The sequence below is a fragment of the Hetaerina americana genome, unplaced genomic scaffold (genome assembly GCF_022747635.1).
Source record: "Hetaerina americana unplaced genomic scaffold, ioHetAmer1.1.p SCAF_10, whole genome shotgun sequence".
Taxonomy (NCBI): Eukaryota; Metazoa; Arthropoda; class Insecta; order Odonata; family Calopterygidae; genus Hetaerina; species Hetaerina americana.
The window spans coordinates 39101772-39120650 of record NW_027286070.1 but is presented as its reverse complement, the minus strand read 5'-3'; the positions used below and the strand labels follow the sequence as shown (position 1 = coordinate 39120650).

The 18879-nt window shown below is 35.2% G+C and overlaps 2 protein-coding genes across 6 annotated transcripts in view; both read left to right on the top strand.

Moving 5' to 3' along the window:
* The first annotated feature begins 424 nt into the window (after nucleotides 1–424).
* Nucleotides 425–3174, top strand: ATPsynG (ATP synthase, subunit G). Its single transcript, XM_071597459.1, has 3 exons — nucleotides 425–528; nucleotides 1558–1718; nucleotides 2936–3174. The coding sequence occupies exons 1-3, from the start codon at nucleotides 438–440 to the stop codon at nucleotides 3032–3034; spliced, it is 351 nt and encodes a 116-aa protein (XP_071453560.1). The 5' UTR covers nucleotides 425–437; the 3' UTR covers nucleotides 3035–3174.
* Nucleotides 3175–5424: 2250 nt separating this feature from the next.
* The window catches only part of LOC139700055 (polyamine-transporting ATPase 13A3-like), a 62602-nt gene continuing 49147 nt past the window's right edge, over nucleotides 5425–18879 (top strand). The window contains exons 1-6 of one of the 5 annotated variants that reach the window (XM_071598530.1): nucleotides 5425–5550; nucleotides 6160–6276; nucleotides 6415–6656; nucleotides 7288–7511; nucleotides 15383–15587; nucleotides 16866–16938. In XM_071598530.1, the coding sequence (XP_071454631.1) occupies nucleotides 6252–6276; nucleotides 6415–6656; nucleotides 7288–7511; nucleotides 15383–15587; nucleotides 16866–16938 (769 nt within the window). In that variant the 5' untranslated portion in view covers nucleotides 5425–5550; nucleotides 6160–6251. Of the gene's footprint in view, nucleotides 5551–5635; nucleotides 5953–6044; nucleotides 6065–6159; nucleotides 6277–6414; nucleotides 6657–7287; nucleotides 7512–15382; nucleotides 15588–16865; nucleotides 16939–18879 lie in introns of those variants that run through there. The other 4 variants (XM_071598528.1, XM_071598532.1, XM_071598529.1 and 1 more) reach the window with 4 other exon arrangements.

Sequence of the window (18879 nt, the reverse complement as noted above, 5' to 3'; positions counted from 1 at the left end):
ACTCTCTCTTACTCAAGGACTATTCTTTTATGTAAGTGTATGGAGAAGAATGAAAAAGATGATGGAAATAAATGGAATTAATGAGGACATTTTCCTTGCACGTGAAGGCCGGGTTTGACTGAAGATATGTGAACTTTGATGAATGTGTGTCTGCAGACCAGGAGCTTATGATGTGTGGAAGAAAATGGGAGATGGAAATCATGTTGGGAATATGCGAACTGGTACTGATGGTGATGGCAAAGATGAATCCAAAACGAAAAGCTGAAATTCTGATCTATTACAAAAATATTTGATATGATTTAAATTCTAAATAAAGTTGTAGCCATGTAAAGGTTAATCGGCCATTTGAATTGACCTCTTTAAACAGCAATGGGAGAATCATGTTACCCATTTGGCAACGTTGTATTGCAGACCAATCCAAGACGTCTCGACCCACAATGCATGATTTTTTCTCGTTCTTCACTTGTCTGGCAAAAATGGCGAAAGCAATCCAAAGTTTGAGCTCCAAAGGGCCGGTGATGATTAAAGGTATTAATTAAATATTTGAACTAATTCATTTGCTGACAATACCTGTACATTTGCTTGTGCATTCCATTGTTATTGTTCTGCATGGGGGTGGCAGAAGTGTCGATAGAGTCACATTTAGAGCAGTCCATAATCTCAAGGGTTTATGAATACGAATGTTCATTTAAATGTTTTCTCGGAAGCCTAGTTATGGAATTAGTATCTTTTTTCGGTTGTTGCAAGAGATGCAAGGCTTATTTTGGAAATTAAAATTTCATGCTAATCAGCCCTTTGTGATCCTTTAGACTTAAGTAGCGCCATTAAATAGGTATATTTTGATTAAATTTTGTTCTGGTAATGTTGAAGTGGTTAGCATACAAGTTCTTAGAAAATAGTATGACATTGTAATTATAGTAACCATCAATCTGTTAAGATTTCTTGATATGTAAATTATCAATAGAATTATTTTGATTGAGGTTGTGCAGCCTTCAACTAATGTTTGAGCATACGTCATCGTTGAAGTTATATTTTGAACATTTGTAATATGCCAACTACTATTTAATTGATACATTCATGTCTTAATATCCGTTAATTTAATTTACTTCAGTAATAATGTCAATTTCATGGCAACTTTTTTAATAGCTATATATATCTTGGGAAAGTTAATAAGATTAAATCCGAAAATTTAATGGCGAAGCATTATTTTGTGATGTTGCCGAAGTCATGAAACTAGTTTTGGATAAGGTTCCAAGTTGATTAGAATACCTGAATATTATTTACTACGTAACCACAGAAAATGGATTTTGTGTCTCAGTTATCCGGCAAGTGAATGTTAGTGCTGTGCACCAACACTGCACTTCTACCCTAAGACGCGCTTAATTTGGCAGTTCTTCTAATATAGCGTTTTTGAATAGTTAAAAAGTTAATCTATTATATCCCATTAAGTTACATTTTATGGCGAATTTGGTTTTAGGAAGACATTACTTTATATAAATATTTACCCAGACAATTTTTCACAAATTCTAGAATTGCATTTTAATTCTTTTTTTATAGCTCTCTTGGACGATGCCCAACCAAAATTCCAGACTTTCCTGAAGTACGCCAAAGTAGAACTTGCCCCGCCAACCCCAGCAGAGATCCCCCAGATTCGCTCCGGAATCCAAAGGCTTATGTCAGGTTTTCGAACCGGGAAGTGGAAGCAGCTTACAGTCCGGGTAAGAAAATGCACCCACAGGGCATTCCATACTTTTCTGGTATCATGAAAAATGGTTGAAAGCTAAGGATCGTGGCGAATCACTGGTGTATCATGGCATTGTTGTTTGTGTGACCTTTGGGAAGATACTCAAATAGTATATGAATGAACTTTGAAATCAGATAAATACTTAGATAGAATTAAGAATTTTCTCATCTGGTAGAATATTTATAACTTTTTCATTGACCAATTTTCCTCACCATATAAGTCGTCATTGATATTGCATCTCCGGTTACAATGCATGGGAAAATTTTTTATTGATTCACATGAGAAAATTTTTAATTAATTTTTCTAGAAATATTTAGACTTCTCATATTGAATGTCCGCAAGCGTGGTCATTTTTCATGCCTTGATAAGTAGTTTTATTACAAAGAAGGCTCTGGAGCTATTTAATGTCAGCGAAATTGAATTCAAATATGTACCTGAAACTTAATAGAACAACATAGCCGTTTTAAAAACTATTGCAAATTTGAAAGAAATTTATACGATATTGCTTTGTCAAATGTATTCTTGTTGATTCTATTTTGCTACCATCATGATAGCTTTGTTCCTTCCTGAAGAGAATACCTTGCAAAATCTACGTAGGGCGTGAGGTAAGAGTGACCTAGGATATGAATCTTAGATTTTTGTGATTTATTCAGAGTGGTCAAATGAAATTGGAGGTGACAACATAATCAAAACTTTTGTGGTGCTGTATTGGTATTGTGATGGCAAATTTTTTTAGGGAAGTAGTATTTAGGTGTTTTATAAGTTACTCACTTCAAATTATTATTTTTAATAATATTTTTTATCTGGTCTGCTGAAATAATGTCCCAATGATCCCTTGGGGTCAAAAGTAAACTTTAAGTGCCTTGTACTTATCTAAAGCATTTTGAAACTGTTCACATCACGCATAAAAAAAACATTTCATCTATTAAATGGTTTAATTTCAATCCTCATCCTAAATCAAGGCCTTTTCATGACCGAAGACCAAGATCTTTTGAAAAAAAATGTTTTCAATTACTTGTTTTAGGTATATCATACTATTAATGGCCTGTTCTTAGTAATCCAGTAAAGTAAGTTTATAAAGTCATAAAAGAAACCGGTGTTTTGTGTTGAGTAGTTAGTTCAGGTTGTGATTCATGTTTGTGGGCTATCAATAAGTTGCCATTTATTACTTTTATTCTTTTTTTTTTGCAGGAAGCCTGGCTAAATACCTTGGTGACTGCTGAAGTTTGCTTCTGGTTCTTTATGGGAGAATGTATCGGGAAGAGAAGCATTGTTGCCTATAAAGTTTGAATTGAAACACATTTTCATTAGACCCATATGTTGAATCTGTAGTATCGAGTAAACATTTTGAACAACCGTTTTGTTGGCAATGTGAATTTTTTTAGAGTGTATATAATGAGAACAGTGGAATAAAATCAGCAAAATCATAAGTTTGATTAATACATATTTTAGAGCTTGCAGAAATATGTACACTAAACAACCAGTTACCTGTTTTATTTTTTGTGGATTTAGGTGCAATAAAAGATAATCTTTCATCATTTGCTGCAATAACTGGCCCTGGAAATATCAATTTTTATTATTAGGCTTATTTGTGGGAAATTTTAGGAAGGCCTTGTATGTGTCATCGTTTAGCTTAATTAGTGAATATACTTGAGTAAGCAAGGGCAATCTTGATGGGGCTGTGAATATAGCATGTTTGGATCTATATGCTATTAAAAAATTTTATTCCTGTGAATCCTAATATACTAATAACCTTTTCACCTTGAATTGATAGAATCATTTGGTGAATAGGCCCTGCTGCCCTGCAGCAGGGCCTATTCACCAATTCACTGGCCCTGCAGTGGAAGAAATAATGGAGAACTAAGTATCATTACGTGGAAAGGTTTTTGACTACTGCTCTGAAGGGAATGGGATGACAGAAAAATTGAAATTAAATTGGAAAACTGTAACGTCCCGAAGAATTGAGACAAAACAAGCTCATCCCTACAGAAAGGTCTTTGTTTGGATGGGGTGACATGAATTTCAAGCTTCCACAATGCATTGCATGCTGAATCCCCAATCATTGCTGCAAGTAACCGCTTATGTATGAGCAGAACTATGATAAAGGAGCAAATGTTGGGCAGTTATAGAGTTCAAATATTAATGGGATGCCCATCAATATTGGAAATCGATTCTACAAGGACAAATTCCTATCTTGTGAATTCCCGGAAATGCACACTCGCATTCAATCCATTTCTGAATTGAAATATACGAGACAACACCAGTAGGAAATGAAAGGCAGAGAATCATTGCGATACTAAATTGGTGTATCCAACCTAAACTGAGTAAGTACTGCAGATAATACGACATTTACTCTCAATTGTTGAGGTTCGCTTCCTCTCGGCATTGACAAATCATTGTCTCTGCTGAAATCGAGGGCATGGGGATTAGGTCATTTTTCTCTATTGACCAATCGGGCCCTTCTATTTGTTTGAAGAAAGGAGTCTCCAAAGATTCTTTTAATCCGAGTTTCTAGTGACCAAAATTAACCGTGGTGACGGCACTTCGTTTACTTAAATGAAATTGGCCCTAGAGCCAGTCTCTGACATTACATTCCGAACATTTGGAAACACACAGTGCCTAGATTAATATGTCATAAGTGAGCACTAAAAAGATCGCCCAAAAGCGAGAAATTCACGAAGGACAGGCTGCGCGACTCGTAAAGAAAATATTTAGCGGACTCTCAAAATGAGAAGAATATAACTCCCTGTTGGACTGGGAGTAGATGAACGAGGACATTGAAATTCTTTAAGTGGACATTGAACTGAACAGGAGTACGGAGGGCAAGTAATAGCTGGCAAAATTAAAAGGAAAACATCAGAAAGGACACACGAGTGGGTGGGGATTCCCCCAAACGGAAAAAAGGAGCCGGGAAAGTAGCAGCAAAAAAAGCAGGTGTCTCCTTAGAATCGGTAGAATACAAGTGACGCGAACATTACTATGAACAAAAAAAACTCAAACCCCCACCGAAAGCGGCAGTTTTTAATCCCCCTCCTCAAAGAAGCAAAAGGTCGCGCAGACCCAGCAAGCATTGGGATGAGCATCTTCGTGAAGATAAAGGCGTTAAAACTCGCTTTACGTATCTTGTAGAAAATAAGGAAGTAAATGATCCGGCGCTGGGCCTGATAGTAAACAGAGTACTGCACGTATTAGATAGAGGCATAAAGAAACGAGAGAAGAAACTGCCCCTCGACAATTTTTTCATCAAATTCGTGTCTTCCGCTACCTCGATAAAATTAACACTTTCACCGATTCTTTCATGGATACATAGTATCATGACATCGATAAGTATAGCTGAGATATAATGAGGAAAAATTCATCAGACTCTTAATTGAAAAGATGAATCTCGTCAAGAACAGTAAGCCCCCAAGGAGCAAGGTCCATGAGCACAGGTGTTCCGTACCGAGGCGAATAGAGGGAGTACTATTTATTTTAATTGGAACATTTTAAAAATAAAAATGTCATTGTTTATGAGGTAATGAATCATACTTGGCAAACCCAATAGAAAAAACGATTACCGTCGTGGACCAACTTCAGTCAAGTGTCGTTGTCATGAATGGGAGCCCTGGATCTACACTAGGTCATACACATTGGGTTTACGTATGCAGACGCATAGAGGGAGTACTCTACTCAGTGTACTGTGGCAGTTTTAGGGAGAACAATGGTCGCTGTTAAGCTGGTCAGGGAGATATATATTTGTATTGTTTGTGGAACAATATGTGTGTTGGTATAACTGGCATACTCAGTACCGCCCGTAACGGAGTTGTGTACGTGCTCTTAGTGGGTTAACTTCAGTTAATTACTTATTTTACTTTGGGAACTTGTTGTTTCGTGCTTTTCGTCTAAAACGTCCCGGAAAACATCTAAAACCCACAATAAATATAATAATAATAAATTATTCGAACTTCTCGTTTGCCATTATTTCGCTCTTGAGCGAAGATTATATAATCATTCAAATATAAACAAGTGAAACGAGCTTACGCGTTTGCGTTGTTTCCACGAATAATTGATTTCGTAATAAATCCACAAAATGCCAAATGTAGAATCCTTTTAAACAGCCTTCGCAAGGTAAATAAGCAATGGCACCTAAGCACATATTATTTAATTAATTTGTTTGAAGTATCGTGGAATGATGAGCTGTTGAACCTCGACTATTTTACAATAGTCAGGTGATTATTAGTCAATATTTTACTTTCGTATGGTATTAAGTTTTCATTGCATAATATTACTTGTTTCTGATATTCTCTTGACGTTTTATACTAGCAGTTGAACCTGAAATATGTAAAACTCTCTCTTTTTGGGGATGACAACAGTGTATTATTTTAATAATCGTGTACTTTATTAGATATGGTCGTCTCATAATATGATACTTCTAGGGTATGGACTTTAAGTGGGACGTTACCTGATATTACCCATTCACGCAAACTTCGGATAATGTATTTATTGAGCAGCAACGAGAAATATTAAAATGTTGGACAACGCTGCCATGCCAGGTGGGTTTGGAAAATATTTGTAAGACACCCTGTCAGAGTTTCTTCGTATTTGTCCGAGAGAAAACCAATGAATGGAAAAAATTGAGTCATATTATGTCAACATATTTTAAATGATCACATCTTTTTCGTTCCATTTAGTCCGTAGGCAGCCCTACGAACGAATTCAAGGAGATGACTTTCAAATATTAGATTCGGGAGATCATGGGAAATTGGAATGTTACAGTTATAAATACAGTTGTTGCAAAACATTTTTGTTTTACATTTTCACATTTTTGCTGTTGGGAATCCCATTTCTCATCTCACATTGGTGTAAGCAGTGGAAGATATATGCCCAGTGCAGGAGATGCAACTTATCTGAAGCTGATGTTATGCTAATCAAGGTTGGTGTAGATTTTCGGTTTAGTTCAGATTAATATAAAATTAGAAAAGAAGAAAAATTCATTTTTGAGGATCTACGAAATTATTTTTCCATTGATATTAACGATATTTTATTTGAAGGTTAGCTCAGAAAAGTACAAATGTGTCATTTTTCTGTAGTCCAGTTTACCAAATCTCATGTGTGTTGTGATATGTAAAAATGATTGGTTAAAAGCATATTTAGTTATTGGAAATTACAAGAAAGGGTTAGAATGAATAGAACTTGGGCTTTACAAATTCAATACTCAGCTGAGCTAATTGAGATTCAGAGAAAATGTTCGAGGGTAAACTTGCCCTCAGAAACTTAATCCCGAGTCGTGTTATCCCCAAGTGTTTGTTAAACAGTGGCATATTTATTTTTTGATACTGTTGTTTTTGTTTAAATTTCAAATTTCCGTTTATTTTGCATGTTATTAACTTTTATTTTTTAATATCTGAAATTTTCATTTATCTTCAATACATGTACCAGATTGGGCATATACTTGGCATTTTTATAAGTCATGTATTTCCTGTATGATATACCTCTGAAAGAAATGTTGATTGCCACAGGGTGCTTGAACTGATATCACCCTTCTCATTTGCACGTAATTTCAGAGTTCAAATGGACAGTATAGTGTAAGCAGAGTTTTTCATGGAGATGCAACTGCTGGTGATCCTGTTTGTTATTTTTCTTACCACCTTGTGCGCTACATCTGGAAACCTGAAATCCAGTTTTTTCAAAAGCTTCATGGCATTCAAGGTGAAGATGGAGAGGCTAAGAAGCTTGTAGAGCTTCTTGAGGAATCTCGTGGTCATACTGCAGAGGAGCAAGAGATTCTGTAAGTTCAGAGTAGTTTTTATATTCTGTTTTATATCGACTTTATTTTAATTTCACAACTAATAGGATGGCTCATTTTCAGACATCCCCAACACCACCTCTCAATATTTGACCAATCCATATCCTTACTTATTTTGAATTTCCTGCAAAAACTTCCTTTCCATAACTCAAAGATAGCACCTATTCATTCATTCTCCTCTCATGTTTGGAAAGGGATCCACAATTGACATCGTATCATTTGAAAATTTTGTAGTCAGAAAAATATTCAACTATCACAAGTTAATTTTGGTTCTTTCGTTTCAAAGGACCCCTGTGGGGTAGCCATTTCAGCAATGGCATTATATTAAAACACTTCTGAGGAAGACAATCAAGAACTACTTCAATGATATCTCACAAGAAGAGATGAACCTAATATGATTATTAGCCCTGAGAGGCATGAGACTCAGCACCTATGGCCAAGTGTAGTGCCTGGCAGCAGGAAAAGCAATTCCTCCTTGGTCCTAACAAATTATGCTTAAAGTCTTTGTACAACTGAATGTATGTCAGCAGAAAAGAAGAGACAAAAAAGGATTGTCACAATGAAAAAAAGGACTAGGAATGTTGGGGTGATGCTGAGGACAGGAAAACATTAAGTAAGAGAAATAGAAAATATAGACATGTTAGGCCTATGCAAGGTGTAATGGAAAGATGGCAGGGAAAATAGAAAACTGGAGAGAAGGGTAGTGGAAATGAATAGGTATGCTATGAAATAATATTAGTAGAAATAATAGCAGACCCATTCAATCTAGAGGCAATACAGGTGTCCATATCAACCAGCTGTCATGAGGAGGGAGAAGTTGATAGCATATACAATCGTTTAGGCCAAATGATTGCAAATGTACATGGAAGAAAAAAAATTATTGGAAAGCAGATGGGAGTGACCAAATAAAGCCGGGAGATTATGGTGAGGAGATAGAAATAACCATTTGGGGGAAAACTATAGAGTTTTTCAGGAGAAATAGTTTTATTATAACCAACAGCAATGTAGATGTTGGTACACATGTAAAATACCAAGAGATACAGAAAAATATTAGTTAGACTATGTTATGATTTGGCATAGATTAGGAATACTGTGATTAATTCACACAACTTCCAAAGAGCCTATATAGATTCGGATTATAATGTAGTGCCCATGAAATGTGATGTTAAATTTTAATGAATGAAGAAGGGAAGTAATACAAGAAAATGAAATGAAAAAACTGAACTGGGGTGAAACGGAATGAGTACCAGGAGAGAGTTGATAACTTACTGAATGAGAATAAGGGTATTGCCACAATGGAATAAAAATTAGAATATCTCATGCAAAGAATAAAGAGCACAGATAATGAAATAATAATTAAGGTTAGTAGAAAAGGGGTTAGGAAGCCATGCATAAGAGGAAATGCTTAGAAAGATTGATGAAAGAAGGAAAGAGGAGAATGTGTGATTGATGGAGAAAAAAATACTAAAAACAAGGAGTAAACATTATATGGCTCCTTCAAAAAGCTCTTAGAAAATCGAAGATAAAGCACGTGTAAATTGTTAAGGTTTGCTTTTGGTAAACCTTATCTCTCCCTTGAGTGCTGTTGAAGTATCAGCCATATCCATTCCATTGTTTCACTTTTATAGTCGGTTGAAGCAAACAAACTTGTGTTTATTTAGAAAATTGAGTTTCTTTGGAAATTTAACACTACTAATTAAAACTGCCAACTTATAAATGGTAAACATTATTCGGGACGACCAGTGAAAGTGACTTCCTCCAGAATGATCGACAACATTCACGGAATGGTTTTGAGTGATCAAAGGTCACAAAATAGTCGAGACCACAAGGTACAGGGGTTTCAATTTTTCGTCAATAATTTGGTCATGTAGTAAAAAGTTAACCTCCTCCTCCTAATGAACTGTATAAAGCCAATAACACTGAAATTGTTTTTCCATTCAATAAAATCTTTTCGAATTTAGTTTTGCAATGGCACTGAGAAGATTATTTTCATTTATTAATACAATTTTAATATATATGTGACATATATATGACCAGGTACCATTTAGCATTGATATATAGTTGTGTGTGTATCCTGGGCATTATGCAATTTGTGCATGCACTTAAAGTTTAAATGCCTCACCTCACATTACCAAAGGTCAATGTAGTGCTTTTTGGCTTCAAAAATCTGACAGTGATTTACTAAATAATTTTTTTGGCAAAGCATAACCCAACATTCTACTCTACAATATGCCCCTCTTTATATTATTGTACTTCCTTTCTCCCCCATTCCTTCCAACATTTCTATCCTTTCCTGCCTCTTACTTGTTTGCCAAAAAGTCTCCCCTCTATCACAGTAATCAACATCCCATTGCCAATCAATATGCTTTGCATCCGTTTTTTCTGTCTCATTATGATTTTTCCCAAAAATCCCCTCTCCTCTCCTACCATACCCGGCACTTCCTTATTTGTTTTCCTTTCTGTGCACTTCACCTTCTCCATCCTGCTACTCATCCACATTTCAAAAACCTCCAATCTATGTCGATCATCTTGCTTCAATGACCATGTTTCCATACCAAACATAACTACACTTTATATCAAAGTTTTGACAAGGCTTTTCTCAACATCCTTACTCAATTCCCAGCTATCAACTCCCTCCTCCTTGTGAAAACGTCATTGCTTAGTGCAGTTTTTCTCCTCACATTCCAGTACTTTGACCATTTTGGTCCACAACACTTCCAAGATACGTAAACTTTTCCACTGGCTATATATTTTGCCCTCCTATTTTAACATTTAACTTAGCCTTTCTCTCTCTGGAAAACCACATTACCTTTGCTTTATTTACATTTAATCTCATCCCATATCTATTGCACTGAATTTCCAATTCACTCAGCAATTCTTGCAATCCCTTGGCTGACTGACAAACTAAAGCTTGGTCATCAATATACTTAACTGATTTTATGAATTTGACTGACTTTCATTCCTATTCCCAGTTCTTCCCATGCCTCTTTAATCATTTTCTCCAAATATACATTGAACAGCACAGGTGATAATGGACAACCCTGTGGTACTCCTCTTCATAACACTGCCCATCCGAACTCTGTATCCACCGCTCACACCTGAGCAGTCTGAGACGTACAGGTTGCAGATTAGCCTCCTAATCCTCCAATCTATTCATATTTATAATAGGCACTATATTTGTTGGTTTTTCCCAATCCACTGTATCAAATGCCTTTTAGAATGCTACAAAATGGGCAACTGTCTTGATTGTATTCTCTATTCCTCTTGATTAGTGATATCATTACTTCAATGGCATCATGATGCCTCTTCACTTCTTGAACCCAAACTGATCATTCCTTAAGAAATAATTTGCCTTGCTCACCATCCTTTGGTTAATGATCCAGAGAACCTCTTAGCTGCATGCAAAATCAAAGTTATTGTTCTGTAGTCCTCACATGATGTAGCCTTTACCTTGTTTGCGATATGAACAAACATTCATCATACAAAGTCTTCAAGCCAGATGCCACCCTCATAGATGCTACAAATTAGTCCATATAGACTCTTCCTCCCACATTTTTCCAAACCTTTAAGTAGTTCTGCCGGAAAGTTGTCTACCCCTGCGACCTTATTTGATTTCATCTCATTTAGTGCCCTTTCTATCTCATCTTCAAGTATGCCTGGACCCAAGCTATCCTCATCTACTTCATATTTCAATTCTTCTGTGTCTAATCTTGCTGGCTAAAGTTCTATACCATACAGTTTTTCTATATATTCCTTCCACCTCTCTTAGATCTTTTCTGTTTCAACTATTAATTTACCTGACTTATTTCTAACTTTTAACTCAGGTTTGCCTTTCCTACCACCCAATAGTGTGTTAACCTTCTTGTATAGCACATCGATTTCACCCTTCCTCTGCAAACTTTCCATATCCTTGCACTGCATCTTCCACCATGCTTCTTTTGTCCTTTTTGTGACCCATCTCAATTTGTAATAAATACAATTGTTCTATTACAATTCTCAATTATTTCATATTCTCTTTCCATGTCTAAGCTTTCTGGTGTAATGTCATTAACATAAAGTTCTTCTGTATATTCCTTCTGTCTCTCCTGGATCTCTTCTTTTTCAACTATTATTATGCTTGACCTATCTTTGATTGATAGCTCAGATTTTCCGTTCTTGCTACCTGAAATGGTTTTAGCCATCCTGTTACCCTTCCTCTGCAAGTTTTCCATATCCTTGCCCTGAGTCGATCACCTTGCTTCTTTCTTGCTCATTTATCTATATCTCAATTTATTATTGAGTTCTTTATTGTTCCTTCTGCCTTACTCTGCATTTATAACCTTCCATCTTCTCTTGTCTATCTTTCTAACCATCTTGTCTCTAATTCCGGCTTTATTTTACCTTTTATTATTTACAGTTCCTATATTTTTGTTGGTGGCTTCACATATCCCTTATGGATACTCATATTCCCTATAGTACTCCCTTTCTTCCCTTATGAATTTATCTACAGCTTCCTGATACTTCTTACTTGTCAATCCAATTAATACTTCTGCATTCCCTTTCCTAAACTACCATCCCTGATTTATCTTGTTGAATCTCTTGCTGCTCTTCCAAATGACTACCGTATTTCCTCACCTTTAAGGCACACTTTTTTTTACTGTATAATCATCCAGTGACTTATGGGCCTGGGGTATTTGGGTATAACCTTGACCTATAAGTACAAGCCGATTCGACTGGAAAATAGTTACAATTAACTATTTTTTCCCATAACTGGCATAGGAAATGAATATCTTTATTACAAATCTTGACAATATCACTGTTAGGAGTCACTAGGAAACAAGAGAGTTTTAATATTTCATTGAAAGTACTTCTGAAATACATTGCAAAATTAAATCATAAATTAATGCAATGTAGCACGTTTTATTTCATTTCACATGTGGTGCTGTCATGGAACTTAATGTTCTTAGCTTGCTAATGGGGATGATGCCCTTCTGCTAATATGTAAATACATTGTACCTAGCCCAATAAACTTGGAGTCTACAGGCATTCAACCTTAAGTAGTATAAGACTGTCATATAGGCATAGAAAATGATTGCTCTTAATATAAATTTTGATAATATCAAAATAATGACAGAAACTAAGCATTGCATAAAAAGTTAAAATGATATTTACCTCATGGGATCTTAAGATAGAAGATTGTCGTACAGTATTGCATTAAAACTTGAATTCATGAATTACTTATCAGAATGCAGTAACAAGGCAGCTTAAAGGCATTTAGCCGAGTGATCTCGAATTCCTGGGATGCTATGATGAATAAACATTGACATATGTGTAGCTGCTTATTTTTAAATGAATGTGTGATTTTCCTTAGACTTTATTTTAAGGTATAACACATTTCATTGACTTGCAGCATAATCAGGTACAAGTTCTCTATTTACAGGAAACCTCCATTTATGGATCATATAATTCCCAATGATTCTACCCATCATTTTTCTTACAAATATGCAGCCCTCCATTCGATGATCAACTGGCTCCTACACTCCTACCTTTCCCATACAAATTTCAAAAATGAACTTAGGAAAATCACGAATATAGCCACTAGAAATGTGTGCAACTCTAATCTAGTTTGGAAAACCTCTTTGCAAAACACCTCATAGGTTGTAAACACACTGACAATTTTGTCCCAGATATACTGCCTATTCTCCCTAAAAAAAATGGTTGCTCTCAAGCAACTCAAGATTCAAAGGCCCTTAGCAGACCCGAAAACAATATACTTTACACTTTGAGGCTTTACTTTGTGGAATTGTTTTATGTCTATATTAAATGAGTTGGTCATTTTCCGCAGACTTAAGTCTGTGGAAAATTACCCGAAAAACCCCGACCTGCACTTTCAACTTTTAACCCTCCCTCTCCTCTGTCCTAAGAGTATACACCTTCTGCATGTGAACCAAACTTGTACCAAATGATGCCGCGAGATGGTGAACTGCCCTGTATATAAAAGGGAGTCTGTGAAAAATTACAAAATCATTTAATATGGACATCAAGCATTTCCACAAATTGAAGCCTGAAAGTGTCAAGTATATTTGCTTATTTTAAATTTAACAATTCATCTGTAGTGTTAACATCAAAATACTTTGATATTTTTCTTTCCAATGCAAGTTTTTTTTTGTTAAATTCCCACCTGAAAAATCAGGGTGCATCTTATAGGACTGGTAACTGTGATCGGAGTCCATATCTACTCCCGGGAAACTGTGTGCATATATAATGCTGTTCCGAAATCTGTGCCTTTCCATAATATAGTCTAACTGATACCTTTCCGAGTCACATGACATTTCCCATGAATACCTACACCTTTGTGGCGTCTGAACCAGGTTTTGGTTATGATTAACCCCTGTCTCCTGCAGAACTCAATTGCTTTCTTCCTGCAGTCATTCTTTGTTCCTAAATTGTAATCCCCTACCTCACTACCATCTCTTCCTTCATCTACCATTGAATTCCAATGTCCCTTCACTATGATAAATTTTCTGCCAGGGGCACTTTTGATTATATCTCAAGCTGATGGTATACCCTATTGACTTCTTCCTCCGTCAGATTGTTTGGTGGCATGTAGACCTGAACAATGACCAAGTGTGGCAGTTCTGATTTTACATCTACTTATAATATTCTGTTAGTTGCCTGCTCTATTTTTACCATGCTTCATGTATAACTGATTGTAGCACTTTTACATTTGATAACATTTATTTACGGACGGTTAAATAAATGTTATCAAGTGGATAAGTGCAACGATCAGTGATTCATTATGTTCGACTTCCACCACATCATGCCTGTAGCTACACAGTTTTTTTTACCATGCTTCTTCCTTCCTTTTTGTTTAATATCATTGCCACCACTCCATGGCTGCCTTCCTCTCCACTATATATAACTCTACATATAACTATCACAGCAACAATCCCCAGTATCCTTCCATCTCACCTTGCGCAGCCCTAAAACATATATATTTTCTACATGTGTAATTCAAAAAGCCATGTCATCCTTCATTTAACTTGGCTTTGATCTCCTATGATGTCAAGCCTTTGAGTTAAAAGTGTTTGATCACCACAAGAAACTCATTTTTTCCATTTTTCTAAATGAACAAAAGTTTGTTGCTCCAATTGATTTTGAAAGTGAAACCACATAATGCATGGTTGAAACTTTAACAGCAGTCTAATGAGAGATGAGGTTTACTAAAAGCAAAGCTTTTCTGATACACCATCTCATGGATTTTCTCAGGAGTTATTGGACAACCCACTTGTAAATATAACTTATAAAATTTTAGGAAGTCCTTATAATCGTGAAAAAGAGCAATTGAGAGGTAAAGCCCCAACTGTTTATATTCAGTGAAACTTTGATTTATCTTTCTCTAATTTATATATGCCTGGAAGAAAATGAGAAATGTCATTTCTTTACCCTGCTGAAGCAAGTAAAATTTTTACGGGAGATACTTTAGCTTAGATGCTCATGTATTTGTTACTAATTAATTTTGTTGGTAGGGGTAGCCAAAATGAAGGAGGAATCAGTTTATCTCTAAAGTGTAAAAATCATTTAATATCATAGTCATCTGTAATTGCCATCAAATTTCTTAAAATGCTGGTCAATTTAACAAAAATGTTCCTATTTTAATGTGATTGATTGCAAACCTTTGATGTAGGTTTCATAATAATTGAGTTTTGCTGGGCAGACATCTGTCACCTCACTGCTCTATTTTCATCATAATAGTGATTATTGTTATTACTCTATGTTGTACCTGTATTTATATATTTGCCCTATGGTTAGAAGAAGCAGTTAATGGCTATAAAATGATTTGAAAAGTAATGTATCAACCTTTTATTTTACAGGTTACGTCTTTATGGAGAAAATATAATTGATGTCGAAGTAAAATCATATGGCCGCTTATTTTTAGAGGAGATTTTTCATCCATTCTACTTGTTTCAAATCGGCAGTGTTACTTTATGGGCCCTTGATGAATATTTTTACTATGCTGGCTGTGTTATATTCATATCTTCACTATCTCTCATTGTGTCCCTGTTGGAGACGAGGAGGGTAAGCATTTATTTTACTATTGCCCTTTTTTTTCCCTGTTTTTTCTAAGGAAATGACTGAGAGTATCCTTGGATATATGGCCAGTAGCCCTGCTGTTAGTGGCAGGGATATTGCAGATGATATTACCAATCTGTTAAAATTTATAATTCGCATCCCTTGTTATTTTCCTCCAGTACTTACTTACCTCCTTTTCACCACTCCTCATTCTTAGAGGAGAGGTAAGGGTGCTTTTGTTGTCAGAGGGCTAAAGATTCTAGTCTTTCACTGCTGTAGGATTACAAGATTGAAATGTGTGGTGACCAAAGTTCTTGGCAGCTAGTTAGGTAGTCGCCATCTGAGATTAGCGTAGCTCAGTTTATTGAGATAAAAATGGTGAAGGCACACATAGGACCAGTCTTCGCATTTACTACTGCTAATGGTTATCAAGTGTATGAAATGAAATCGAGGGATCTGGGTTTAAATTCTGATTAAGGCAAATGATTTTTACACTCTGAAATTGTTGTATTGTATTGCACAATTAGCAGATGACTCCGTTGAAAGTTATTGTCATGACATCTCCGACAGTTTCTTGGAATTTGAAATGAACTTGATAAAAATGCAGAGTGTATTTAAAAAATTAACCATAAATGCCTGGTTGAAAAAAGGGAAGTAATGATACCGATAAGTTTGAGGAAAATTTCAAGGGTTGGTTGTTTAACGTGTAACTTCATTGATTAAGATCTTGGAAGTTGATCCCTCTTTGTTGTATGCAATATTATGTAATAAATCACGTACAGGAGCCAGGTTTTTCAATTGGCTCCTTTTTGGCTTAGATTTGAGTGCATTAGCTGTAGTTTTTGAATAAAAATATAATTGAAGTATTGGAGATCAAATGTATCCAAAATACATAATTTAAAAGTTGTGATTTCTACATATTCATTCAAATATAATCATTTCTACATCACACTTGCAGTATTCTATATTTTCATTGCAAATTAAAGTTATTTATAAACAATTCTCAGGTTTCAGGCTAAGAAAAAAAAGGGAAAAGTTAGACTTTTAATAATTATATACATATGTCATGGGAAGATAAGAAAGTATAATTCCTGAATGGTAGCCCATTTAATGCATTTGTTAATTAAAGTATGCACTTAATTTTTATCAAGATTGACTTAACACATCCAGTATTATATTTTATTTATAATAATGAAAATATAATTTAGAAATATTCATGGGTGTAAAACCTGCAGCTAACGCAAAGATATTTGTCTGAAGACTTATATTGCTGTATTTTTTCAGCAAAGCATGATGCTGAGGGAAATGGTTGCGTCTTCACATGTTGCGACTGTTGCTGTTTGCAGAAGAAATGGAGGTCTGTAGTTTGACTTAGAGATTGTGAAATAACTTTTTTGAATTTCATGTTCAAAAACTTACCTGTGATATTATTCAATTAATTTAAATTGAAGGCTATTTTTTTACTTGTAGTTGTACATGCTATACAGGTATTTCACTATTTTGATGGTCATGTGATGAAATTGGGTCTGATTGAAATGCTCAAGATGTGATAATTGAATACACAATTACTTTGGGCCTTAAATATCACAGCACTTTTATATTGGTTGCAAATTGTAACATTGTGATCAGTAATTGTACTAAGTGATACACCATAGAGATATGCATGAGTGGATAAAGTAACTTAATTCTAATATGATGCATTGGGTAGATATAGTTTACTCTTCTCATGAATTATTTGCATTATTTAAGTTTTTTGATCTTCTAAAATACCCTTCTCTGTGCGAATGTTTGTCCTGCTTGCCCCTGAATTTGCATCATCATTTGAAATTGATGGTTTTAAGAGTATAGCGATTTACTTCAGTAATCATGCTTTAGCATAATGATTTGTATAATGTTTGAGATGGTTGTTCTAAAGTAATGGACATAGCCGGTCAAGGTTATTTTGCCGAAGTTTAGAGCTGATAAATGCATGCCCTGTTGCACATGCTTTTGTATAATAGTCAATTTACTACCATAACATTTTTATATTTCAGTGAAGTTGCAAATATTTTCCTCAAAGCCCTGTTTCTAATATTAAAACATCCTGTATAATTCTATTATTTAACATTTTTGCAACCCCCAGCTACATGCCATAAAACATCATAAGTGTTATTTCTGTTTTTCCTTATCTTGGATTTCTGGTAACAAGTCTTATATCATTCAGTAAAATTACCTCATATCCATTTCCTCTCATATCTTGTTATTTTTCGGTATAATTTCAACATAATATTGTCAGCATCAGCAGTGACAATGTTATGCTGTAACCGTGTTGTGAATTAATGAGAGGATAGTGGAAATGGAAGTGTCCGTTGTTTCCAGTCAGTGATGACCAAGTCTGTTAACCGTAATAGTCTTTTACTGTATGTTATGGGCAAAATTGAAATCAGAAGGACTTTTCTAAGAGCATAGGATGATAACTAAAAGACTAAATCAACCATCACTTCATCAATAGATATAAATGTAGAATTTGAGTTATATTTAAGAGAGAGATTTGTGACAAAATTATTGGTTGAAAAGGGTAAATGCAAACAAGTATGCTGAAAAAAACTGCGAGAAGGGATAATTTTACTGTTTCAGAAGCGTATTGCATTTACTTTGTGTACCATTAATTAAAAAATAAACTAAGTCTCATTTGAACATTATGCCAATGTTTACATTCTGTTTATGTGTATATTTATGATCAACAGAGAAGTACTTTACTGATGAGTAACTTAATTAAGATATTATATTATCATCATAATTATATGAAATTCGATTGGGGATTGAGATGGTGTGGTGGCTTTTGTACTTGCTTCTCAACCAGAGGGCCTGGGTTTGAATCCCGGTGGTGTCGAATATTTTTTATTGGTATCTTGTTCCCTACTTGAGGTGCTTTGTGGAGGGAACTTTGAGTGAATACGCCAACCATCGGGCGGGGCGTTAAGCTGAGGACCCCTTGGTACCTTCCATTAGGAGTAGGCTAATTAATGCTGATGCTGGGTTCCTCTCTACCCTTCCTCCTTTCCTGTCCATCCTTAATGACACAAATGACCTTAGCTGTCAGTCGCCTCCCCTAAATGCTACTGCTACGAATCTCATGGGAGACAATCCATTATTGAACCATAATTTAAACTAAATGCAACAACATAACATTTATACAACATCCCCTTGTATATTTTTACTTTATGAATACTATTTATCTATTGGCAAACCACTGGCGTGCCAAGTATTTATTCTCAGTAATTGATCTAACTTAATTCATCATCTGGAGTATAAAATT

Excerpts from the sequence above, each read along its gene's own strand:
- ATPsynG (XM_071597459.1), top strand. The coding sequence starts at position 438 with ATGCATGATTTTTTCTCGTTCTTCACTTGTCTGGCAAAAATGGCGAAA. Across the intron at positions 529-1,557 it reads AGGGCCGGTGATGATTAAAG|CTCTCTTGGACGATGCCCAA; the intron begins GTATTAATTAAA and ends CTTTTTTTATAG. Across the intron at positions 1,719-2,935 it reads GGAAGCAGCTTACAGTCCGG|GAAGCCTGGCTAAATACCTT; the intron begins GTAAGAAAATGC and ends TTTTTTTTGCAG.